The following is a 26,280-nucleotide window of genomic DNA, read 5'->3' on the forward strand; positions in this document are numbered from 1 at the left end:
AACCAGGTTTTATTTAATTGATTTTTTATTATACTAGTGGGTATTGATTTTTCTTGGGTTTTTATGGCAGTGGTAGTTATTTTTCAGGATCCAAACCCAATACTCCCTTGAGAATTTCTTGTAAGGGTGGTCGTGTGGTAGTGAACTCCCACAGTTTTTGTTTGTCTGAGAAATATACTATTTGCCCTTCATTTCGGAAGGATAGCCTTGCAGGGTAGAGTATTCTTGGCTGGCAATCTTTGTCTTTTAGTATTTTGAAAATATCATCCCATTCCTTTCTAGCTTTTAGGGTTTGTGATGAGAAGTCTGATGTTAGCCTGATTCGGCTCTTTTCCGAACTGGTGGCTGCAGAGATGGTATCTGCCTCCCAGTAACAGGAAGTTTACTGGGGGCCGGAGTCCAGGGTGTGGTGGAGTGACAGTCGGCCCGCCCGTACTTCCTTGCCCTCCCGACAATGGCTGGGGACTCCCCCCACCACCAGCCCTTCCAGAGAACCACACGGAGGGAGTGGGAGGGGAGGCTGGTCCGCAGGCTCCGGAAAGCCCCGTGCCAGGCCAAACAAGTGGGAGGGCTCAGTGATGGCCGAGCCGGGTGGGGCTGCGAGCACCTGGGAAAATGGAGGCAGCCCCGGGGCGGTGAGTGGCCTGGTGGTGCAGGCGGGAGTCGGGTGGGCGTAATCCCCCCCGAACAGATCTGAGCCCGGGGTCACTCACAGGGTTGTGCCAGGTCAGGTGTTCACTCTCTGTCTCTGGTTTGTCGTCTCCCTGTTCTCGGCCGCTGCCGCCTTGGGCTGTTCAGTCACGGCGCGGCTCGGGCGCTGCCAGGAATCTTCTTTAATGCCGGCCTGAAACCTCGAATCCTGAGTAGGGCAGCTGGCCGCCTTCAGCGTGGCCCCGGCCTCTGGGGTCCTGGCTGCATCCACAGTAGCCCTGGCGCCGTGTTCCCTGTTTCGAGACTCGCTTTTGCAGCTCAGAAACAGTTCTTTTCCTGCTCCACACTTCAAAGCTGTTGCCTGTAAATGAGGCAGCCTCTGCTGCCGGGGCAAAGTGGCGGTCACCCCCCACGACCAGCCAGCAGTGGTGGTCCTCCCTTAAGAGATGGCAAGAGGAAGGTCCACAAGTTTCCTGGCTGCCTGAGGCCCAGTGGCCGCCTTTTCCACCTCAGCTACTCCGCACCAACCGCCGCAGCCACCGCCATCTTGAAACTCTCTAATTGATTTTTTTGTATTGTATTTTTTGTCTCTCTTAATTTCTGTTCTCATTTGTATTATTTCTTTTCTTGAGTTTAGTTTGTTCTTGCTTTTCTAGTTCCTTGAGGTGCACTGTTAAGCTGTTTATTTGAAATCTTTCTTTTTTTTGATGCAGGCTTTTTTTGCTGTAATCTTTCTTCTTAACACTGCCTTGCCTGTATCTCATTAGTTTTGGTGTTGTGTTTCTATCTTCATTAGTTTCAAGTAATATTTTGATCTCCTTCTTAATCTCTTCTTTGACTCATTGATTGCTCAAGAGCATGTTGTTTAATTCCTATGTATTTGTGTAGTTTTGTGAGTTCCTCTTGTTATTGGTATCTAGTTTTATTAAATTGTGGCCAATAAAAATACTTAATATGATTTAGATTTTTTTGAACTTGTTGACTTATTTTGTGGCCTAGCATATGGTCAGTCCTAGAGAATGTTCCATGTGCTGATGAAAAGAATGTGTATTCTGCAGCTGTTGGATAAAATGTTCTCCATATGTCTGTTAGGTCCATCAGATAGATCTATGGTTCCATTTGAATCCAATGTTTCCTTGTTGATTTTTCATCTCAATGATCTGTCCAATGCTTAGATTGAGGTGTTAAAGTCCCTAACTATATGGGACTTATTGTGTTTGTGTCTATCTCTCCCTTTAGATCTGATAATATTTTCTTTATATATCTGGGTGCTCCAGCATTGGGTGTATATATAGTTATAACTGTTACATCCTCTTGCTATATTGATCCCTTTATCATTATCTAGGGCCTTCTTTGTTTCTTAGTGCAGATTTTGATTTAAACTTGTTTTATCTAACATAAATTTGGCTACTTCTATAAATATAGCGACTACTTGCTTTTCCCCCCCATTTGCATGGAATATATTTTTCCATCCCTTCACTTTCAGTCCATGTGTGTCTTTGTAGGTAAGGTGTGGACAGCAATTGATGGGTCATGGTATTTTTATCCATTCAGCCAGTCTGTGTGTTTTAATTGAAGCATTTAATCCATTTACATTCAAGGTTATTATTGATATGTGAGGTCTTACTGCTATCATTTTGTTGGTTGTTTTCTGACTATTTTGTGTATCCTCTGTCCCTTTCTTCCTCTCTTAATGTTTATCCTTGTTGTTTGGTGGTCTTCTGTATTGATAAGGTTTGATTCCTTCCTCTTTCTCATTCATGTAGCTACTTTACCAGTAAGTTTTATATTTTCAGGTATTTTCATGATGGTTATTATTGTTCTTTTTCTTCTAGATGTAGGACTCCCCTAAGCATTTCTTGTAAGGCTGGTCAGGAGGTGATTAATTTCCTTAGTTTTTGCTTGTCTGAGAAAGACTTTATTTGCTCTTCATTACTAAAGGATAGTGTTGCTGGGTATAATATTCTGGCTGGCAGTTTTTAACTCCTGGCCTGTAAGGTTTCTCCTGTTAGTCTAAGGGGGATTCCCTTATAAGTTACTTGACATTTTTCTCTTGCTGTTTTTAGAATTCTCTCTTTGTCTTTAACTTTGGATAGCTTGACTACAACATGTCTTGGAAATGGCCTATTTGGGTTGAATATATTTGGGGATCTTTGAGCTTCCTGGACTTGTATGTTCATATCTTTTCCAAGACTAGGGAAGTTTTCAGCTATTATTTCTTTAAATAGGCTTTTAATATCTTTTTTTGTTTTCTTCTTCTTCTGGAATGCCTATAATTTGAATATTTGTTCCCGTAATAATATACCATATATCTTGTAAGCTTTATGCATTCTTTTTTAAAAAATTTTTTGTCTTTTATGTTGTATTATTTAAAACTGCTATTCTTCAAGATCAGAAATTCTTCTGCTTGATCTAGTCTTTTGTTGAGACTCAGGTATTTTTTATTTCATTTAATAAATTCTTCCAAGATTTCTGTTTGTTTTTTAAAAATGATATATATCTCTGTTGAATTTCTCATTCAGATTATGGATTGTTTTCTGATTTTGTTGAACTGTTTGTATTCTCTCGTATCTCAGTGAGTTTCCTTAAGATCATTAATTTAAATTACTTTTCTGGCAAGTCAGCTATTTCTGATTCTTTGGGATCAGCTACTAGAGCATTATTTTGTATTTTTTTTTTTTTTTGGTGTTGTTATGTTACTTGTTTTTTCATGTTTTGAGTTTCCCTGTGTTGATATCTGTGCATCTGGTGGAGCAGTCACCTTTTTGAGTTTCGTAGAGTGGCTTGCATGAGAAAAGACTTTCACCTGAAAATGCGTCCTAGGGTGTTGATTGGGTAGAGTGCAATGGCTTTGTTCTGGATAGATGCAGTAGTGTAGACTCTGTGTAGCTTTTTCAGCTATAAACTACTTTCACTGTGCCTGTAAGTGACTTAGCAACCTATGCTTTGAATGTTTGTGGCAGTCATGGCACAGCTTTGCTAGAGGAAGGATTGCTGCATTGGTTCTCAGGCTGGGAGTATTCACATGAACTTGGTGGTTTGGTTGCCTCAGGAGCTGGCTCAGTAGGGATGCAGTTGCTGGATTAAGTCTCAGGCTGTGTATGTGGGAGTATGGTGTGTCAGGGTCTCTGGGACTAGTTTTCCAGTGGCAGAGTCAGCATGCTGCTTCTCTGACAAGGGGCAATCAGCCAAGAGAATGTCAGCCAAGCTGTTCCTCACTCGGATGTGTGTGCATGTGATGGCTCAAAGACTCAGGGGCAGATCTTCCAGAGGCATGACAGCAGAGCTGTTTCTCTGAGTCAAGAGCATGGGTGAACTTTGGCTCAGCTAGCTGAGTGCACGACTGCTGTTGGCCGTTCTACTGTGCCAGTTCTTGGGGCCCAACTTGAGATTGTGCTTCCCTCTGTGGTTCAGGAGCTGGACTGCCAAGGGTAGAGCTGCTGAGCTGCTTCTCAGGAATTGGGTGAGGCCACTAGGTAGGACTGCAGTGAGGAGGCCTGTCCTTTCCAGAAGCTTCCTGGGTGGTGGACAGTGCCACTAGGCAGGCCTGCAGTGAAAGGGCCCATCAACTGCTTCTGAGCAGTGGGTGAGGCTGTTAGGCAGGCCTTCAGTGAGGCTGGTACCGGTGATAGGTGGGATTATTCAGGACAGAACTTTCTAGCCACTTCTCCAGAGCAGTGGATGTGTTTTATATCCACTGGTCCGAGGGCATATTCACTAGGGTAGAGACTCATGAGCTGTTTTTCCAGGTTGGGGGCTCATGTGCACACAGCTGGCAGAGCTGGGGGTAGGGGAAGTAATGGAGGGTGGTCTGCCTGTGGAGGGTTTGCCTCCCTGATCTCTGACCAGGGATGTGGGGGTGCATCAGTTCAGCAGGACTAGGGTTGGCTTCCTAGACTGCAGAACTGAATCACAGCTGCTGTGAGCACAGGATTCAATCCACTGGGATCAGGGCATTGTAGCCTCTCATGTGAGTGCACTGGGATGAGGGCAGAGCCTTAAGGCTGGGGAAGCACCATGGTTACTGGCCTGAGGGCAGGGCATGTTCCTGACAATGGCTCTGGTTTCAAGATGTGACATCCTGCATTGGCTTGGGTCATGAGGGTTGGGGGTGGGAAGTGCACAATTTGTGCTAGGATTCTAGAGCTATGTAGTTTATGTATTCTAGGATGCTCCCTGCACTTGGCTCCAGGCTTATCCTGCCAAAGGATCTGCAGGCCTCTGTGGTGAGGATAGGGATTTATGTGGGTTTTCTGCCTACATTTTTGCCATAAGGGAAAATTCCTCCTGTGCTCATCCTGGTGTCAGAGACATGGCAACTGAGGCCATGTGATGACTCTCTCGCCTCTCTATACCACCATCCTGGGCTTTTGTGCTCCACAGGGATCTCACCAGTCTCTTGCTGCACTCCTATGCTCTCCCTGTGATGCTCTCATCAATATTTAGCTGTCTGTTAGTTGTTCTGGCCTATTTCTGTGGAAGGAATGTGCCCTGGGCACCTCTAGTCTGCCATCTTGCCCTGCTTCCTGGCTGCTTACTTATTGTAGGCACTTTTTGTTTGCAGTACTGTGGCCTTGAGACTTCATTCATTCATACATCCAGTATTTATGAAGCACCTACATTCTGAGGATGGAACAAGTGAAATGAGGAAACAGGGCCAGGACAAGGTCAATGAGCTGGCTGCAAGTCTTTGAAAAGGTAACAGTGCAAATAAAATAAACCCAGCCTCTGGCCGCCCAAGCTTGATCAGGAATCATTACAAAAGAGAAGCGATGTCCTTCCTTGGTGCATTCCCTTACTTTTAAGGTAGTAGAGGAAGTTATTTTCTTACCTGCCTCCCAGCATCACTAACCTCCAGCATTTAGACCAGAATCTTGAATAATTTCTCCCAGGACAACGCTCCAAACCCCTTCCAGCCTCGGGGCTTCCCCATTCGCTGTTGGTTTTGCTTGGACCACTCGTTACATCACCCCTCACCTGGACAACTCTGAGTTATTCATAATGTCTTAACCTAAATGTTCTTTCTTTAAAGATTTCTTTCTAGCCTCCATCCCCTTTTTTCACCTGGACTTTTTTTCATCTGTCTATCACACTCATATTTAACGGTGCGATTTTGTGCGTGTGTGCGCATGTGTGTGGTGTGTATTATTTCTACCAATCGACTGTAAGCTCCCTGGAATGTAGTAAGTACTAAAGTAATACTTGTTGAATAAATGAATGAATGAGTGAATGCTCGCTTTTGCTAAGTTGTATTTTTCTCTTTCTCCTTATTTACAAGAGCACCAACCTGGTAACACTGCCTTTAGGAAGGAAAGTTCTGAATGTGCTATTGTCTGTCCCAAGGGGTAGTAAATGCATTCATTGACTACATTCATTTATTCAAAACCAGGCATAATTTTGGTAAAAGTGTGAACAAAGGTGACTAATCACTAAATTCAGTTTTTGCTCATCGTGAAATTTGAGTTCAAGCCTACAGATTTTGACACAGCTTGGCTCAGGGAGCTGATGAGTTCCCTAAGAATGTTCAAGAGGTCAGGAATTCAAACAACTTCATGCTTACCTTGAGAATCATATAGCTGGGATGCTAAGTGACAGGATTAAAATCATACAGAGCCCTCAATGCTAGATTTCATATGGGTCAAAGAGAAACTCTTTACAGCTGGATAGTGGGAAAATTTGACTCAAAGTAATAGTGTTTCTGCCCTGTCGCTCTTAGTCATCTGACCCTATTGCTCACAGATGGGCTGTTGAAAGAACTTCAGAAACATGGCCTCATGAACAAGGTGAATTTGACAACTGTTGGCACTCAGAAAGTCTGAGCATTTTCTATTCAGCTAGACCTTTTTAAGACCATTGTTCTGACTGAAGTTGCAAATAATTATGCACTTCTCTGTTATGCGAACTAAGATAGATTGACTGTTGCCAAAAAAAAAAAAAATACTGAAAGTTTGTAAGCCAGCTTAGGAACTGATTTTGTGATCCATCTTGGAACAGAAACAGCCAGTTTGGAGGCAACACAGTAAAAGGGAAGACCACAGAATCCTGAGCCCTGATCAGAAGGAGAAATGAACTCCAGCTCTTGATCTTCTTCAGCACCAAATGTTTACTTGTGGCACGATGGCATTTAGCATTCCGTCTGTTGATAGGTCAGTATTTGCAAGATGAATTAGTTAAATCCCACAGTCTGAATATTAAGAGTGAGGGTGCCAATTGGTAAAATCTAGGAAGAGCATAATAAAAATACTATTGATGAGAGGTCTTCCACTATTCTGTGTGTGTGGACTCTACGCATGTTTACAGGCTTCCACTCTTTAATAAATACTGGTCAACTGAAATCACAGAACTTTAGAAATTAAAGCAATTTACAGATTGTCTACTTTGAAGTCTGGATTGCTATAGATGATGAAACTGCACTCCAGATAGTACAAGTGACTTTTCCAAGGCCCAAAATAACCAAAATAATAGAGGTCTGTGTCCAAGACAGCACTGGAATTCAGGCTTACTCTAAGACTCAGTTTCCCCATCTGCTCTGAGGAGTGATTGGCATTAGTAAAGCATTTCTCAGTGACTTGAGGTCTCTCCTCTGCACCAGGCATGGGAGAAATGAACAACACCTGCCTGTGTCTGGGTCCTGTGAAGTTCCCTGTGGCCACCGGCCCTGCAGGAATTTTGCTTCACCATAAGGAGAAAAACCAGTGCATATTGTCAGCTCCATTTCTACAACAACTGAGCCATGAATCCAGGTAGGAAAAAGAGGATGTGGATGACATATGGCACTCTCACCAGCTGATCTCCCTCTTGGGTAGAATAGAAAGAACAGGCAAAGGAAAGGAGGAAACAACAGAGATGGATTCTGTAAGTGATGTGAGATTTATCCTATGTACAAAGTATATCTCATGCAGTTCCTAAAGCAGAGTTCCAGAAAGTATTTTTTATAATAGGAATTTGAGTGACAGATATCATATTCCAATAAAAATGTTAAGGACTCCCCAAAATGAGGAACTAGTGGAGTAATAAGTACTCCACTGTGGCCCTCGTTGTCCTGAAAGTTTTACCGTGATACGTAGTTTTGTTATTAAGAAATTCTGAAAGTCTAAACCAGACTGAATCCTAGTTGCACATTAGCATCACCAGAGAGCCTTAAAAAAAAAAAATAAAAGAATACATAGACCTGGGCCCCACCAACGACTAATAAAACAAGAATTTCTAGGGAAATTTCCAGGGATAGGGTGGGCACAGCAAAGTTTTTAAATGCTCTCCAGATGATTTTCAGGCATGGTAAAGAGCCACTGGTCCAAACTCACAGAAGTCACCCTTTGCAGAAGCTATACTCTCGCGTGAGTTGATTTCACAATAGGGGTTTATACAAGCTGCAGAGCAGTGTGGCTATGCAGCGTGTAGGAGGAAGTGAATGGGCAGCCTTGCCATAAAGATAATGTTTCATACTGATCTTTTGGACATACAATGCATGCATTTTATAGTGCTCCACTTTCAGATGTTTACCACTCGCAAATCCACACCAACTCCTCTTTGCCCCCAAACAAATCGGCTATCCTGCTTCGTAGAGGAATAGAGGAAAGTGTTCAGAGGTATGCTTATGTTTAATGATGAGGCTGTGTGTAAAGACTGTTATACAGGAAATTGTAATTGCAGAGGCAGATGGATTTGAGAAGTTATATGGACAAGTAAGGAATTTAACACACAATTACTACAAAACAACTACTTGTGACACATTCTTGGGATGAACTACTCTTATTACTTGGAAGTTCTTCTCCCATGTAACCTGACACATTTTTGGTTTTGTTTTAAGCTAAGGGTATACTCCTCCCCCCTTATTTCTTATCTTGAATGGTGACTGTGTTTGAGCTGTATTTTTCTTGTAAGTCTCATAATAACTTGGCAATAACCAAAGGTAGTTGTAAGCCATGTTTCCTACCAACCCCTCCAACCAATCATCCAGACAAAACTGTCCCTCCCCAGCCTTACCTGGGGATTTCTCTTGACTCCTCACCACATTCCCCTTGCTTTTCCCTAGGGCCTTTCCAGAATCTCTACCTCCTTCTTAACATCAAAACAGAAACCTATTCTTATTCAGCTGACCAATAACAAATAAGGTAGAGAATCCTGTATGAGACATTCCTTTTGAAATATTTCATTACATTTCCTTTAAAAGATCATTAAATGATTGAGATGGTCGATGTTCTGGAACAATTGCCAGACTCAGTTTGGGTCCCCAGTTGCCCAAAGAGGTATGGAGTGGAGACTCATTTGAGGGTGTATTTACAATAGTGACTCTCAATCAGGAGATCTGGTTTTCTTGAGGGCTGTGGAATTATTACATGGGGTTTCCATATCCATTATGCTCACCAGGCCCGTTGTTTTTCCACATCACAGGCCCCCACAAATATGACAACCCTCTCCTGGTATCTCCTTATTTTTCATACGTTTACCTATTTGTTTCCCACTTAATATCTCTATATTTTATTTCTAGTCCTTTAACATTATTTCACTCTATTGGTTTTTATCTTATTTTTATGGGCTATTTGTAATTTGTTGAAATAACTTTGATATTATTTTTATCAAAGATGTTAACAAGGTCATCATAATTGGTGTCATTTGTAAGTTGACAGTCCTCTTAACTTGTTCACTCCAGTCACTGATAAAATATTAAATGAGCTAGGACTGTGGCAGTGGCTGTATATTAGATACCAAGTCACACCTAAAATTAATATTACACATCATAACTCTTTTTTGATGGTTACTTCCTAGCCCTACCTATTCTTAACTGAATAATGATCCTGATATCTTATACTTATCCTGCTGATAGGGAAACTATTTGGGGTCAAATTGATGAGCCTTACTTTTATACATGCTACAGCAAATTCACCTCCCATAGCAGGAGACAGGAGAAGAGAGCATATCTGAGAAAAGAGCTGACATTCATTACATTTGGCACAGACATCACTAATGGAATGAATGACGTCTGACCCCTTCCAGAGACACTGAAATGTTTACCTGTTTTTCTTTCTTTCCTTTTCCCTGAGAAGAGATCTCAGATCTATAGAGACCACTGCTGAGATTAAAAAAAAAACACAAAACTTTCACGCTGTTGGAATAGTGGATTAACAGTCACCATCTCCCAGCAATTAAAATCTCAGAGCTCTGTGTACCTAGTGTCTAGAAGTAGGAAAGCCAAAGAGAAGAAAGAGAAAGATTGAGTTTCTCAAAGCTGTTGTCTCCTGCAGGCATGGAAGGTTTTGGATTTTTCTTCAGGGCTGCAACCTGATCTACTCATTTCCCTGAATTTTGCCATTGTCCAGGGATAGATGGGGGGGGTCCTACAGGGAGTCCTTCCACCCCTCTGTTGGCAGGGGAGTCCTTATGGGGCCTGAGATCCAGCCCCCAGCCTCCACACTTCTGGCCCTAAGGGCAATGCCAAGCAGCAGCGGATGGCATCTCTTGGCATTCTGGGAATTTGCCTGCTTTAGCTGCCAGATGCTTAGGAGATTAGCCTTATCCTCCAGGGCCGCGGGAGATCATCTAGTTGCCACAGCTTCCTTACTGGAAAGCTCAAAAGAGATGTATTTATGTCCTCCTAAACCTAGAGATGTAAAACAAATTCTTAATGAATATTTAAAATATATTTGCATATTAGAACATGTTTTCTCCTTACCTTAGAAAAATAGAGTGAATGGTTTTGGAATTATTTATTATTGTTTTTGGATTTTTTTTTTCCTTACAAGGGTTTAAATGTGGCCAATATAGAGAAAAGGGGCAAAGGAAGACACTCAATAATATGATCCTACCGTGTAGCAGACATTCAGTTACTTAAAATGGAATTTCAGAGTTCATTTCAACTCAGCATCCATGTCCCACTGGCTGACTCAGTGTGAGGCCCTTCACTGGGCAGCCACAGTACTGCTCGGAAGGACTCAGGCATGAAGTGGAGAGAGAGGAAGAGAGAGGAGAGTGGTCAGTGAAGGACATGAAGCAGAATAGTTGGAAGGCATTGATAAATGCTATGAGAGACATAAAAACAAAATGTGGTGGAGCAAAGAGAAGAGATGGCTGATTCTGCTGAGATTCTGCGGGGCAGGCTCTGGTGTAGCAGGCTCTGGTGTAGCAGGATTCGTGGCCTGCTTCTAAATCCATTATTGGTTGAATGGCCTTTCTGGGGAGCACATTATGTGAGAATGACTCTTATTTCTACCTTTATAACTAGAGAAATAGAGGTGCTTACCCAAAATAGTGGTTATTAACTGTTGTAGGCAATTTCTCTTTCTACTAAAAAGCCTGACTCTCAGGAACAAGTGGGGGAGGAAGATCTGTTGGTTGAGCTAACCAAAATAATTGGTGATAAAATCTAATGGTTGTAATTCCATTTCTTTGCCTTATTTTGGTATGCCCATTTCCAACCATATATTATTGCTAATAATATAGAAAAGGTAAGCAGTGAGCCATGAAACATTTGAATTGTTCTTCTAAGAGATTAATGGTACCTTGTAAAATGCACTGTTAAGTCTGTTCCTTGCTTCTGGCATTTGTTTTTGAGAACAAATATGTAATTACTAAGGAGGAAGTCTCAGGGAAACTACTTGCAGGATTCAATAGGCTTTTCTCCCACCAGCATAAAACGAAGGTTTTTCTCATTTGTTCCTGTTTTTACAGTGTATTGGTGTGGTGGTAGGAACATCTGCAGAAATCAAACAGGCAAACTGAGAACCTCAAAAGAAGCTGTTAGTGCAAAGCGCCTGTCAGGACCTGCTTCCTTCCCTCCCACTCACCCCTCCCTGCACATCCAGGCAGGATCATCCTCACCCCAGGCTTTCTGGCCAACCTGGATGATCAGGGGCGCTTTAAACATTCAGGTGATTCGACATTAGCCAGCATCACAGCTTGTCTGGTTCTACTTCTGATCACGGAGAACACACCCCCACTTTGCATCGTTTCTGGCCTTTGGAAACTGCCCAGTATCCACATTCTTTGAGGTCTGGAGTTTTGCATTGGTCAATACACTGGTCCTGTTCCCCCTTCCCCAACTCACGTACCATGATCTAGAGTCTAATCCTACAACCGCAGGCCAGTCGTTCCCAACACAGACCACATCCGGAATCCCTCTTGCCAGATGCTGCCCACCCGCTGTGAGGACAGCATCATCTCTTCCCCCACTCTGGTGACATCCCTGTCTTCCTGGATCATAACCGATTACAGAGAGGCACAGGAGCGCAGCTGTTAATAACCTGGGCTTTGGAGTTAGACCCAGTGGGTTCAGACTCCAACTCCCCCACTGCCGTCCTGTGTAATTCTGAGCAACTCGCTAAGCCTGAGTTTCTTTATTGGCAAAATGAATATGATGGTGACAATTATAAGTAAAATCATCTGTGCCACTGAGTCAGCCAGTAAGGAGTGCTGGAGGAGGCATCCCATCTCCTGTCACCCACCTGCATGTACAGTGACCCTTGGTCAGCTCCACTGCACTGAAGTTAGCCATTTAAAGGGCCTATCTTATCAGGTCACTCCTGGCCTAAAAACTCTTCCATGGGTCACTGTGGCCTACAAAGGGACTAACACTTTGTCTGGGCACAGGAGGTCCTGCTGATCTGGCTCCTGCTTGTGTCCCTGGCTCTGGCCACACTGACCTGCTGCTGGTGCCCAGAGGGTGCCAGGCACCCTCAGGTCTCTGGTTGCTCCTGCTGCTCCCTCTGCTGGGAACCCTTTCCTGATGAACATGTGCTCAGGTTTTGTGACTGCTGAGAACTCTCTGCTTTGTGTCCGACTGTGGCCTGACCCATAGTTGCATGATCTCACTCAGATTTATTTACCTGCACGTCTCCCCACTAAACTCTAAACTCCTGGGGGGTGGGGGCTGTAATTTAACTATTCAGCCAATGCCAGATTAGGTTATCAGACAGGGCTGCATAGTGCACAGAAATGGGGATGGGAGTCCTGGAGCTGGGATGTTGCCACCCAGTCCAGCACAGAGAGGGTGGCAGGACAGGGAGAAGTGCCCTCGTGGTCCCTTCTTTGTCTTCGTTTCTTTTTCTCTTGATCTCCTTTCTCATTACTTGGACTCAGCATCTTTTTGTTATTCATTGCAAATTAGAAAATATAATTGTGGTTGATAATCTGTGAGTTACACGAGATGACCAGTGCCATCTCCAGACACAAATTGTCCTTTCACATAGAATCTATAAATGTCCATCTGCACTGTAATGTCTTTGCTGGGCTCAGGAAAATTTGTATATTGAATGAGGCTTTCAGAAATTCCACTTTTAAGTTGCTGTGAGATAGAATATTAAGCACATACATACATCACCAAAACTTATTTAAGCCTCCTTAAAATAAAAAATGCTTGGCTCTTACTTGCAAAATTGCTAACAATGGTCAAGGGGGAGCTCAGTTATACCTATAGGAATATGTACTTCCCCTTCCATGCAATAGTGACCCACAAGGAATATCTTCTCAAGGTTCAATAAAGAAAACAAGATGTGTTTTATATCTGAAACATCAACATGTTTCCCATGAGAGGCAGGAAATATGCTTTCTGTGCAGGTGTAAATCTGTTCTACCAACAATCCCCCTGGTAGTTGCATAGTACATGGATCATGCAGATTTCCTTTAAGGCAATATTAAAAACACTTCCCCCACCCTAAACAATGGTGAAAGCATGCCATTTTATGTTTCCTGCACTAACTGAAGAATAGTTAAAACATTTTAAACATTTAATCTTTGATTGAGTAGCTGACAAAATATGTGATGAATGTATGTGAGTTTCATTAACCCTGTGTTTCAGAGAAAGAAACTAAGGTCTGAGGTTAGAGTAGATTGGAGCTTAAGAACTCCTCTTCCAAGTTACAGTGCAGCTTGATGGCTGTGATGAAGGGCAGGAGAAGGGTGGCCCTAGAGAATGGGGGGAGGCAAAGGCATGACAGTCCTGGGAAGTGGAAATTTTGCCCATTCTGCTAGAAAATAGTGTGAGTAGGAACTTACAGTGTATTCCAGGTGTAGGAATCAGTGACAGGTCATTACCAATGCATTTGTGGCCATATTATTTTTCCTTTCAAGCTGGGACCCTTTTGAGCATGCAAGGGGCACTATTAATAGATACTTGGGGCTGACCAGTGTTGGCTAGTCTGCCTGGGGCAACCTAGAACATATGATTACCCCACTCCTACGTCACCCTGAGGCTCTAAGCTTGCAGTTGGCTTTAAGCCCAAGTGGCTTCAAGGGATGGAGAACAAATGATCAAGGTTGAAATGCCCTCCATGGTGTTCCAAAACTCTCTGGCAGGGATTAAAATGGCCTGACCCTCAAGTATTCTTCTGGCAGGGAAAGCATCTAGAACTCTACTATGTGACTCATCTGTTCTCTTAGTGTGGAATCAACCAGGGTGTGTTATCTTTAAGCCAATGTTGGGTAAAATCATTTCTAAATCTGACTTTACAGTGCAATCATTTGAATGATCATTTGAAGCTCTGAAAAATACAGATACTCAGGGCTCCACCTCCAGATATTCTAATTTAATACTCTGGGGTGGGCTCAGGTATCTGTATTTTAAAAAATTCCTCTGCAGATCCTGATACCTAGCCAAATTTGGGAGTCCTCTTGGGTTTGTAAAGAGGCTGTGGGTTTAAAAAACTCTGCACATTTCAAATTTTCAATAGACAGTTTAAAAATTGAAAACCAATATGAGAAGAGAGAATGTTAGAGAAGAACTGAAATATTTTCCACAATTTAATTACGATTTTTTTTATAGGGCCAAATTGTTTAAAAATATATGTTCCTTATTTTGCCTTGAATACTGGCTCAGGAACAATTTGAAACACTTACAGATCAGGTGCTTTTTGAACCAAGGGTGTTAGGATGTAAGATTTTGATAGCAGAATTTAGTAAAGCGATTCCAGCAAAAGTTTGTGAAGGAAACTTATGAAGAAAGGCTACAAGATAGTTACAAACTCCATGTGGGCAGTGTTCATATCTATCTTATTCCATTTTGTAGCCCCTGGCACATAATGATAGATGCATAAAAATTATTCACTAAAGGCAATGGCTTTGTGGGGGGTGCGGGCAGGGAGTGCTATTATGTGAGAATGACTCTCACTCATTTCTGTACAGTTAGAGAAATTGAAGCATAGAAACACAAAATAACTTGCCCAACATATGTTTAGGGCTGGTGTCTAAGCTTTTATGAGCCATACAATTTTGCTCCTTATTTATAAGCCCAACTGTTAGGGACCACTGAGGAAGAGCAATTGATTGACCTAATACCCTCCATCCCATCATCTTCCTTGGTGTTCAGTGGGCCTGGAATGCTTTCCAGTTGAAACAGATCATGAAAGCATTAGTTCATTATGTTGAAACCAAACCTGATCTGATTACTAGGTCTGTGCCTTTTCTTCACTGCAAAAAAAAAAAAAAAAAAAAAAAAGTATGTTTTGTGGCTACGCATATTTAGGAATCATTACATTCAAGTTGCAGAGAAGAAACTTACAAATGTCACAAAAATATCTTATCTTGGCACAATACTCTTTCCACTTCTGAGTACCTATGTGTTAGGCATATTTCTAGGGGCTGAGAGCTTCTTTCATAGGAACTTCTTTTCTTTTCTTTTTATTTATTTATTTATTTGTCCTTTTTGTGACCGGTAAGGGGATCGCAACCCTTGGCTTGGTGTCGTCTGCACAGCGCTCAGCCAGTGAGCGCACAGGCCATCCCTATACAGGATCCGAACCCGCGGCGGAGCGCTGCTGCACTCCCAGCGCCGCACTCTCCCGAGTGAGCCACGGGGTTGGCCCCATAGGAACTTCTTTTAAAAGAGGCATAGTTTGCAGATCTTTTTCTCTAGGGCCTTAGAGTATAGCAAAGAAGATAAAATATATACATGATCCATATATATGGGATGTGGAGCGTGGAAGAAGAAGTGTGTGTAGCTTGGCAGAAATCATCTTTGTATGCTGACATCACCCCTGACCATTCCCCACTGCAAACACAGCAGGAGGGTCCTGGATCCTTCCAAAGGGCAGACCCTATTCTCCTAGAGACCAGCTGTCACTGGGCATTTCATCATAGAGCATCATGTTTAAAAGTAGGACAAACTAAAAAGCAGTTTCATGTGGAATATGAAAGAGTCTGTTATTTTATGGATGTGAGTGAGCAGGTGGTTTTTGAAATTACTGGACTTTCCAGATGCTGCTCACTATTGCAGCTGTTTGTACTTTAAAACCCCTTAAAAATGTAGCCAGAATTGCTGTTAATTGAAAGAATATCCAACATCATGAATATTTTCATAATTCAAGGATATTTGGTGTATCTTGCCTTAAATTTTAATAAATAATATGAAACTTTATTCAGTTAACACCAAAGTTGAACTAATTCCTCAATGTGTTTTGACCTTATTAACAGGGAGGTGGGGAGAAGATTTTTCTTTTAAGAAGCATTTAAAATGTATATCTTTGTTGGTTGAACTTGAAAGCATTTCAGATGCTTAGGAATGAATACTATCCCCCATTTTAGTCTTGTTCTTTAATCTGAGAACAATTTCCCACCAAAGGTGACCATCATGCTATTTTACAAGCTGGGGATGCTGGATTCCATGCATGATTTCATGTGGCAGAATATCAATTGCCATCTTGTGAAGCTCTCTCCTAAACAAACAAGCAAAGCCGATATCGATTCCAAGAGAAGAGAATATTAACAGGGTGCCGACTGTTCTGAGACAATCTGATCTTTTAAATCATATGCTTTGATTATATGTATATTGAATAAACATAATTTTATAAATGACTATTATACTAATATTAATCATCAATTACTCTAGAATGCTTTCTAGTTGAAAGGGATCACGGAGGCATTAGGCCTTCATGTCTAAACTCAAACTGATCTGACTACCATATGCATGCCTTTTCTTGACTGCTAAAGAGAATTTTCCATGCATATTTAAGAATCATTATATTTGAGTTTTAGAAAAGAAATTTATGAATGCATATTTTCATTTTCTAACAAAGATCTCCTCCCAGATGTCCTGATTTGTCTCAGTGCTAATCTCAGAATCATCTGAACTCATTTCTTCCCTCATGACAATAGTCCATGACAAATCACATAATCTTGTCTTTTTCGCCTTAATGGTACATTTGCTGTTTTGGGCAGTAACTATGTGAAAATATGGATAACATTTTAAACTTTGTTAGCCTTTAATTTCTCTTAACGTTAAAAAAGAGGAATTGGAGGCCATTGGAGGTAACTTATGTTCCCTTCCAATTCTAAAATTATGTCATCTTGTGCTTATATGGTTCTATCCCCAGTGCCACTATGCACTGTCCTTCTCATTTCACATTGAGACCATGATGCAATTACATCTGAACTCTTTTCTGCTCATCCAGACTGGCTACCTATCGTGGCTACCTATCGTCACATCCTTGTAACAGAGTTATCTTGCCCAAAGTCCACCTCCATCATGCCATCCCCATATTTGATGTCTTCCATGGCCTCCCACTGTTGACATGATGAAGTCCAAACTCATCATTAGTACTGAATTGAGGTCTCTGCCATTTGGCCATGATCAGTCTTTTCATCTTTCTCACCTCCCACTCTGCCACATGAAATACTGAATTCCAATTGAAATGGGCTACTAAAACTTCCCCCTGTGAGACATCGCTATCTCCGTGTTTTGCTCATACAGAATACCCTCCTGTGCTTTTCTCAGCTACTTGCATCTGTCCTCTGTGATCCAACTCATATTTTACTGCCTTCATGCCCTTCTCCATTAAACTGTCTACAATGCATCTTCCTTCTCTGCACTCCATTGTCCTGTCCACAGAAGTGTCTCCCTAATGCTTAATATCAACACTTCACTTAAAACCCTTTTTATTGTGCAATATTCAATACCACTTACTTTTGACTTGTGATAGTGTATATTTGGTCTATTTCCAAAGTGATGACAAGAAGGCTTACAATAGAGACCACACAAAACAGTATGGCAGTGACAAAAGGAAGTGAAAATACAAAACCATAGTGGGAGAAAATAAGTAACATGGGTTAATGAAAATTTAAATCCAGCTGTGTGTTTCCTGGCAGTCAAGACAAAAAGAAAAAAAAAAAAAACAAAAGGAGCCCATTAGTTGTCATTTGGCAGTGACTTACTGTTGGGTTTTGCGTGTATGTATTTTTTTTTAAAAACTTTTTATCTGTATGCATCTTGTCTCAGTAACTGTAATCTTTATGATTGTTAGGATTTATTTCAGGAATTACGTAGAAAGCATCTAATCTAGCATATCACAAAAATTTGATAAATTAATTGATGGCTAATGTGATATCAGAGTCATAAATTTGAAGCCATTTTCTTTGTCTAGAAAATCCAAATAAGTATATAACACACATGTGAATGAAAATATGAACATAAGGAAAAGACATAGAAATCTCAGAGGGAGAAAGAAGGGTCTGAGGTTGTGACCACTTTAATTAGAGGAAATTAAGAAAGCATTCATAATCTACTTAATATTTTTGAATAAATGTCTATTTAGATATCTCGTAATATGGATTAGCCAACTTTTAGGAAGATATGAAATTAACTTTATTGGAACTAAATTGTCTACTTTAATTTATGTCATTATCACTAGTGAAATAGGTAATAATATGCCACCTTCCTGGAATATAAATTCATGGCTCACACAGCTTCTGAGTTTTCTTTCCCTCCCTAAATAGCAGTTTCATAGGACTGAAAGGACACTGCGCACATGCACCATATTGCTCTTTGCACTTTACGTTGGGGTTTCATTTCTTTTTTATCTAGAGTTATTTCTTTGAACTTGGTATGGGGACATTTTTAAAATGCAGGAAACACTCTGGTCTAACCCTGTCCAATAGAGATTTCTGTGATAATGAAAATGTCCTATATCTGTGGTGTCCAATGACATCAAAATGTTCTAAAATCTGTGCCACTAACCTAAAATATTGAACACTCAAAAATGTGGCTAGTGTGACTGGATATCTGAATTTTAAACTTTATTTAACATTAATTACTTGAAAGTGGCTAGTGACTACAGTATTGGACAGAGCAACTTTCACAGGGCAGCTGCTTTTAGAACAGACCTTTCCTTACTCGATTGGGTATCTTTAAATAGTAGATTCTGTGGACCACTGTTTCTTTACCATCTTGTGAAATTTTAAGTGACCATGCATTAACAGGACAGCTTTGAGTGTCTTTATTATTAGAAGAAATCTATGTTGTCAAAAGTAAAATTTCAGGGAATTTGTTATTTAAAGTCATGTTACTAGGGAGAGGATCATCCTGTTTCTATCATTACTTTTGTGCTTGGACTGAAAGATACAATTCTATATAATAGGAGTCTTCATAAGGTATAGACAGACCTCCTTTCACTGGCCCTACCAATGTGCAGGCACTCTTTGGGATAATTTGCATTTGTATCTTTGGTCTCCCTCTGCAGGGCGTTCTCTGAGGTCCTCTGTAGGTGGGGCATCTGAGGTAGTGGGATTGCCAAATTCTTTTCTAGGTGGATTTTTCTGTTTGACTCTCTTGTTTTGCTTACAGTTCTATGAGCAAGTAGGTGGGGTTTGGTTTCTTTAGGCCAGCAGGAGCTTGCTCTAGCTCTTCCTTTTAATTTCTTTAATTCCAGCGAGGATCCCCACACTTGCTCTTTGAAATGCTGTTTTGTAAATTGCTATTTCCTCTAGGCCTGTTATGCTTTTTTTCCATCTGCGTTGAAGTCTCTTTTCCCAGTGGGGCCTTTCTTTCTCAACTTAGTCATGCTATGTGTGGAGACCCACATCCATGCTAGTGGCCTCTCTGACTCATCCCAGGAGGTTCACTGCTCCAGGGAATCCCACTCAGAGCAGTGGAACAACAGGGAGGATCGGAGAAGCGAGCCCTTTCTGAAATCTGCCTCTGTCCCTGGAAACTCTCCTTCTTGTCCAAAGCTATATGAAAAGTGGGAAAAAAAAAGAGCAAATATATCCTTCCCCCTTTAAGGTAATGTTTTTAGTAAACTGTGTTTAGCAATTCTAGTTTTCAGTTTATAAGGTACTTTTGTTGTTGCTGCTGCTTTTAGATATTCCATAATCTGGCTAGTAGAAAACCCTGCGAATGCTCCAATTTTCCTTTTTCCTGCAACAGCAAGCCAAGAGAGTCAATTCTGACAGTTACGTTTTCCTTCCAGTTACAAATTAAACTGTTCCCCCTTTTGAAACATATTATTCATAAATGTGAACAGTCTCTGAAGGATAGCTCTTCCCATCCACAGATAGGAGGTGGGGTGGGTGGAAATTGCTCATCCCCTTCAGTGGTTGCTCTAGGCTTGTGTAGAACCCAGTCTTCACAGTCTGATCCTCCAGGCCAGGATTTTCCTTGGCCCTCCTGGTCCCTCAAAAACAAAAAACAAAAAACAAAAAACAAAAAACAAAAAACAAAAAACAAAAAAACCCTATGCCAGAGAAGGCGCAAGCCCATGATTTCCCAATCCAGATGAGTGCAGACAATAAATTCCTATGACTAGATTTGCTAAAAGGGTCAGAGGACCCATATTATGTGAATAACATAATGATAATAAAAAACTGACCACTGAGTCAGATCTGAGTTTGGCCAATAACCCAGTCAATTAATCTAATTTTAATCTTACCAAGTACGTCCTAAAAGTATAAAAAGGAACTCCAGCCTGAATGTCCCATTAGCTCAGAGCAGGCAGACCTAGGTAGTCACTAAAGAAGCAAATTTCCACACCTAACTAGAGGTGATTATAGGAGAAATCAAGAAGCACACATTATTTTTGGTTTTGCAAATTCACTTAGTTGCGCATGTGTCATATTTTTCTAGTTAAAATGTTTCATATAATACATGTGTGTGTCTTTGTCTTTAGTCCTAAGCATTTCCACCCATTTTATTATTTTTAAGAAAATCACTTCAGATTATTTTAGCTAGGGGAACATGCCCATTCTGTACTCTGGCTCTCACCTTTGGCACAAGACCTTACCCTTTTATGTTTCTGCCTTCCTTCCATGTTCACTGGGGACTGTCGCTAGACTTTCAACCTGGGAGGGGAGCGCAACTATCTCACCCTCCGAGGGTGCGTGGGCTCATCAGCTGCTGAGGACAGAAGGTTCACGGGCCGGAATAAAAGTGTAGTTCTATGGACTCCTACAAAACGCACTTTAGCTAAATTCCAGCTGAACTAACCAGCAGGAGGTGGAAGGAAGATACGACGTTTCTGACGACCGGGGGAGCCCCCCACGCATCAAGCCCAGAAAACAGCGTGCATGCGCCAGAGCTAGAGAAGGATGCACGGGCTGCCTCCAGAGGAGGGCTGTCCCGGCCCCGACAGCGTCCCTTCCTCGCTGGCCGCCTCAGCCTACCTTGACCACTTCGTCGTTGAGATGCTTGGGGTCGCGGTTGACCAGGTCGATCTCCTTGGTGTGCGCGTCGTACACTTGCTTCTCGTTCACCTCGTCTGCCATGGCCTTGTTGTTGGGCTTGTAGATGTTGCCCTGTTCCCGGATGGGAACGGTGTAGAGATGTCCCTGCGGAGGGCGGACGGCCAGGAGGGGGAGGGTGGCAGCGGCGGGCGGTGGGAAGAAAAATGCGAAAAGAAAAACAAGCGATCAGCAGTCGGCTCGGCGGCGGGGGGAAAAACCTCGAGCTCGAAATCGAACTGGCCGCTTCGACAGCCAGGGCTCCGCGCACACAAAACTCCTGCGCGCCGCAAGCTCTTTAAGAGGATTGAAGCGAGGACACCACACCCCTCGGTACCAGGCCGGGAGCTCCTGCCTCCCCCGCCCGCCGCCAGGGGTCAGGACAAGCCCCGCGGCGCCGTCCGCCCCGGCCCCCGCCCCGCGGAGACCCCGGACGGGAGGGGGCCCATCCCCGGCTTCTCCCCGGCCCCTCTCTCCGCCATTCCGCCCTCGCCCCGAGCGCTTCACCTGCTCCGTTTTCCCGTCCCCGGCCCCCATGTACCCCCGTCCCCGTAATTCCTTCCAGCTCTATCTTTAAGATCCACGGAACCTCCCGACCTATAGAGTGTCCCCCATTTTCGTTGCTTCTTGGCCGCACCCCCCTCGCACCTGCCCACGTCCCCCACCCTCCCTCTGCCCTCTCGTCCCTCCACGGCTCCCCTCACCCCCTGTGGTGCTCACAATCCCTCATGTCCCCACCTCTGGGCCGAGCCATGTGCCACACTCCCTAAACCTGTATCTCACCCGCACAACTTCCCCGACCCACCCTCAGGTCACTCCCAGGCTGCCGGAAGGTGACTGATCCGCGGCTGCGTTTGGGAAAACAAGGTCTGCACCCTCGGGCGGAGCCCGAGCGCGGAGAGGTGGTTGGAAGTAGCGGCGGCAGTTGGGGGAGGGGAGGCCCACCCCTCTTGGAGCACCCCAGCCCGACGCCAAGATGCAGAAAGAGTTCTTGAGATGGCCCAAGAACTTTGGAAAGTGCAAACAAGGCGCGCCGCCAGCCGTGCCAGGTGCCTGGAGAGGGCTCGCGGGGACTGTCCCCAGGATGGCGGGTAAATGACCCTCCACCCCGCACTCCAGCCCCCCGCCTTTCAGCGGGCAGAGGAGGGACCGCGGGGGTCCCACGACCAGGGAGCACCCCGGACCCATCCAGAAAACGTGTCCTCTGTCCCGCAGACCCAACTTCAAGACCCCCCCCTTTCCGCGTTCTCCTAGCGCAGGGGCTCCCCTGGTCCCCTCCCCAATAGGAAAACATGAAACATTCCTGGCTCCTCTTCACCTCCCCTCCCAGGGCCATTCCTCAGCGGTGCCAGCGCCAGAGGAGTGCTCCGAGGTCGAGAGAGGGCTGGGGCGAGGAAAGAAGTCGGGGTACTTGCAGGAAGAGAGCAGAAGCCGGCGCCGCACGCGCGCCCGGCCCGGCGCGCCCCCACCCAGGCCTACCTCCGAGTCTACGTATTTGCCCCCAGACATGCTGGCCGGTAGCTGGATGAAGGCTCTGAGGAGGTTTCTCTGGGCTGTGATTTAAGGGAACCGAGGAAGGAAGATCTTGTATTGAATGGGGGTGGGGTGGGGTGGGGGGGTGCGGGGAGCGGTGACAGGGAGGGAGCCTCCTGGCCGCCCGCCAGGGGTTTGTTCTGCTCGCGGTTGGCCGGGACGTGCGCTGCGCCGGGTCTAGGCACATCCCCAAGGTTCTGGCGGCGGAGGGCGGGGACGCCCGCAGGGAGCAAAGGGCGAGTGAGAAAGCGCCTCTCCCGCGCTGGGATGCAGGGGCAGATATTTTAAACCTGGGGCAACACTTTCCCAGCTGTGAACCACCGAGAGGCGTCCTGGGGAGGAGAGCGAATGTTTTCGCGATGCATCATCTCGGCAGGGGTGGAAGGAGCCGGCGCGCCTGCAGAGATGCCCAGTATGGGCAACTCAGGCTGCAGGATCAAGTCTGCCCTGCCCTGAGCAGTTTTTTTCCCCATCGCCCACGTTCCATCGCTGCCTGAGACATATCCGTCTCCCGGTTTACAGAGGAAGGGATGAAAAATGGCTCGTAACCTTTAGGTACCTTTCACATCCAAACACAAGGAAGGAATCTGTGTGGGTGCCTGTGTGTGCTCTTGGTGACACTCGTTTACATCTAGTAGGTGTGGATGGAAACTTGGAGAAGCAGGCACGCAAAATTGAACGTTTCCCACCCGCTTCTGAAATGTCTCCCAAACGCTTTGAAATAAATGAAAGTGTTTAACTTTTCTATAATTGTATTACTGATCTTTTCTGGAGCAAAAGAAATTCATGCCAACAGGGTATGCCATTTTAATAAAATAGATTGAATATTTAGAATTGTGGAAATATTTAGTTAGAGCTTCAATTTTATTACCAGAGAGAATTAATTTTTTAAAATGTGCTTGGCTTTGAGGAGAGACTTGATCATTTTTTCTAAATGATTAGACTTTTTAAAAAATGTGTTAGCCGTGAAAATATTTCATCTGTTCTTGGATGTGGGGCTTCTCTCTTTACCTTATTATAAAGCAGCACGAGACAAATTAATCAGTAATCAGTCATTTTATTTTTTGGCTATAATGTTGAAATTCCCTATCCAAAAAGTGGAAAGGGCATTTTACCTACGGTTCCATATGCAATCAAAAGTCAAATTGTCACTTGAAATAAAAAATCTGAGGAATACACCTGAAGAGGCACAGGTTAAATTGAAAATACTGGCATCTAGGAAGGGGAATGTGAGGTGGGAGTAAAGAGGCGGAGAAGAGGAAATAGAGGACAGAAAATTGGAGCCGACTATCTAGTTGGAGAAAAGTATGAAAATGTAAAAGAGAAACATAAGGACAGGCTACTGTTGATAGCAAAAAGGCAATATCATTTTGAAAAAAAGGTCAGTTTCAAGTAAGAATGTCAGGGAAAGTGTTACACTGTCACAAATGTTGGTATGACTTTATGCTGGCCATTAATCGGTAGAAAATTAAAGATCTTCCAATAGTTGGGTTTTCTTCTTTTTATTTCTGCCAAATTACATTTCTAAAATTTTTGAACAGTTTGTGTTAAACATGATATTCTAGAAAAAAGATTTTGTTAGGTTCTATGTGTTCTGTAGTGCCTAGTTCACCTCTAATGATTGCTAAAAGATTATCATGCATTTAACTCTTCACAAATGTTTGCTGCAAAGCAGTTGGGGTTATGTTCTATGGAAAAATGTGGAAACTGTTTCCCATCTATTGTTATTCAGTCTTCAGCTGCGATGAGTAATCTTAATTGTGAAAAAAGTCAACAGGAACACAGAGAGAGTTTGTCCTGCATTCCAGCAGGACTTTCTGGGGAGGCTTGTGAGTGAATGCTTAACTAGTACTCTACACAGAGAAAGCAACCTCCCTGGGGAAGTCCCTGTAGAAGTCGAATCAACAGCAGTACATGGAATCATAATGATCAGTGAAGCATTGTCAATGCCAAAATGCATTCCTAATGAGAGAGAAAACCACAAACTCTTCATTAACCTGCCTCAACAAGAAACTGGCACTAAAGAGAAACAGATCTTACTCTGGTTATAATAGCTGACTTGGAAAAACAGCTCTAGCTTTATAAGAAATAAAGAAAAGATGAAGAAAAACATTGTTAGCATAGGGACAAGATCTGAAATGAATAGACGATATAAACAATTTTTTTCCTTTGATACCTACGCCGATAACTTTAGGCTTAGAGGCAAACTAACACCTTTCTCCAAGTCATTTACTAAAAAATGGGTAGATGGCAACTTATTTGCTCTCTAATTTCTTTTTTTAGAAGCAACATTAGATTATGTGTTATTAGAAATATAGAGCTAAAAGGGAAACAGATCATCCAAACTGACCATCTTATAGATGACAAAACAGAAGTTTAAATACACTAAAAATATTTGTTGGTTAGGAGTTTTGTTGGATAATAAAACATTTTAAAGTTGATAAATAACTATAGCACCTGTTAACAACTTCTGGGACACAGGATTCTTAAGTAGTCTAGTTGGGGCCTGCTCATGGCAAAATTGTGAAATTAGTTGCTTTTAGCATTCTCTCATCTCTTTCTCTGTGCCCCTTTCCCTTGGCACGACTTCCTCCTCCCATCTCTACCACCCTGGGTCCTTTTCATATTCTCAGCTAGCTTCATCTAATTCCCACTGTAGGATCAGAAGTCCAAGGTCTGACCACTTACAGTGATATCAGTGGTTCGAAGAAGGAGGCATCTTTCCAACATTTCCCAGCACCCAGAATCCCAAGGCTCTCCAAATGGGCCTTTGTCAGTGTATTCAGAAAAGGATTTTAGCTTGGGGTATAATAGGGGTTATCACCAGGTGTGATATTAAAAAAATTTTTTTAATAACCAGTATGGCAGAGCCACCCACCTGTCATTCCGGACTTTAGTGCCAGCACTGGAGTGTGCCTTAGGGTACTGCTGTTAGTTGCTGGATCATCAGGAGGTTGGGGGGTCTCAGGAGAAGGGCAAGAGGGGGTAGGGGTACATTTCACAGCAGTGACTATTTACAGGGAAGTACATAAACATGTCAGCTGAATATTACTGTGTTCATCCCCACCATCACCCCATCCTCCTTCCTCTACCCACCACTATCCACCAAATTCCATTGAGGCCTTCTTCCCATACCTGCCCATTTTATTTGTGGTAAGAAAAGAGTTTCTGGATGAAGACCTGCCTCATCTCCTGATCACTTGTTATCCCTGTCGTGGCTTGATGCCCAGTTGGAATCTTCCTTGGTTTGGGCTTTTTCACTTTGAGTATTTTAAATTATTATTTTTTCTATTTATTTTCTTAAACAAACAATCAAACAACAATTTCTATGTTTAAAAAAATCTTTCTGACCAAGATGGCTGAGAAATTATTCTTTCCATAATGTTTTTTAAAATTAGCTTCACTTTCCTTATTTTTAAAATGGAAAACGTAATTGATATCTACCCAACAGGGGTGCTGTGGACATTTAATGAGTGATGCATTTAAAGCACTGAGGACACTGTCTAAATCATAATAGTTGGCAGGGTTAAAGGAACACATTTTAGGTCACAAATTCAGGCTTGGAATGAACCTATTTTACTCCAAAGTATTCTTATTGTAAAATAGTTCAACCATCCTAGAAATAGTGAATAGTGTAATGAATACCCACCATCGATCATGATCAAATATTATCATTTT

At 43.0% G+C, this 26,280-nt stretch overlaps 1 protein-coding gene across 1 annotated transcript in view; it reads right to left on the reverse strand.

Annotated features, from left to right (window-relative positions):
• Nucleotides 1-22,627, reverse strand: part of CAV1 (caveolin 1) — a 42,055-nt gene extending 19,428 nt beyond the window's left edge. The window contains exons 1-2 of the mRNA XM_063099953.1: nt 22,549-22,627; nt 21,013-21,177 (exon numbers count right to left, since the gene is read on the reverse strand). Coding sequence (XP_062956023.1) covers nt 21,013-21,177; nt 22,549-22,578 — 195 coding nt within the window. The 5' untranslated portion in view covers nt 22,579-22,627. The remainder of the gene's footprint in view (nt 1-21,012; nt 21,178-22,548) is intronic.
• Between the last annotated feature and the right edge of the window lie 3,653 nt (nt 22,628-26,280).

The sequence above is a fragment of the Cynocephalus volans genome, chromosome 6 (assembly GCF_027409185.1).
Source record: "Cynocephalus volans isolate mCynVol1 chromosome 6, mCynVol1.pri, whole genome shotgun sequence".
NCBI lineage: Eukaryota > Metazoa > Chordata > Mammalia > Dermoptera > Cynocephalidae > Cynocephalus > Cynocephalus volans.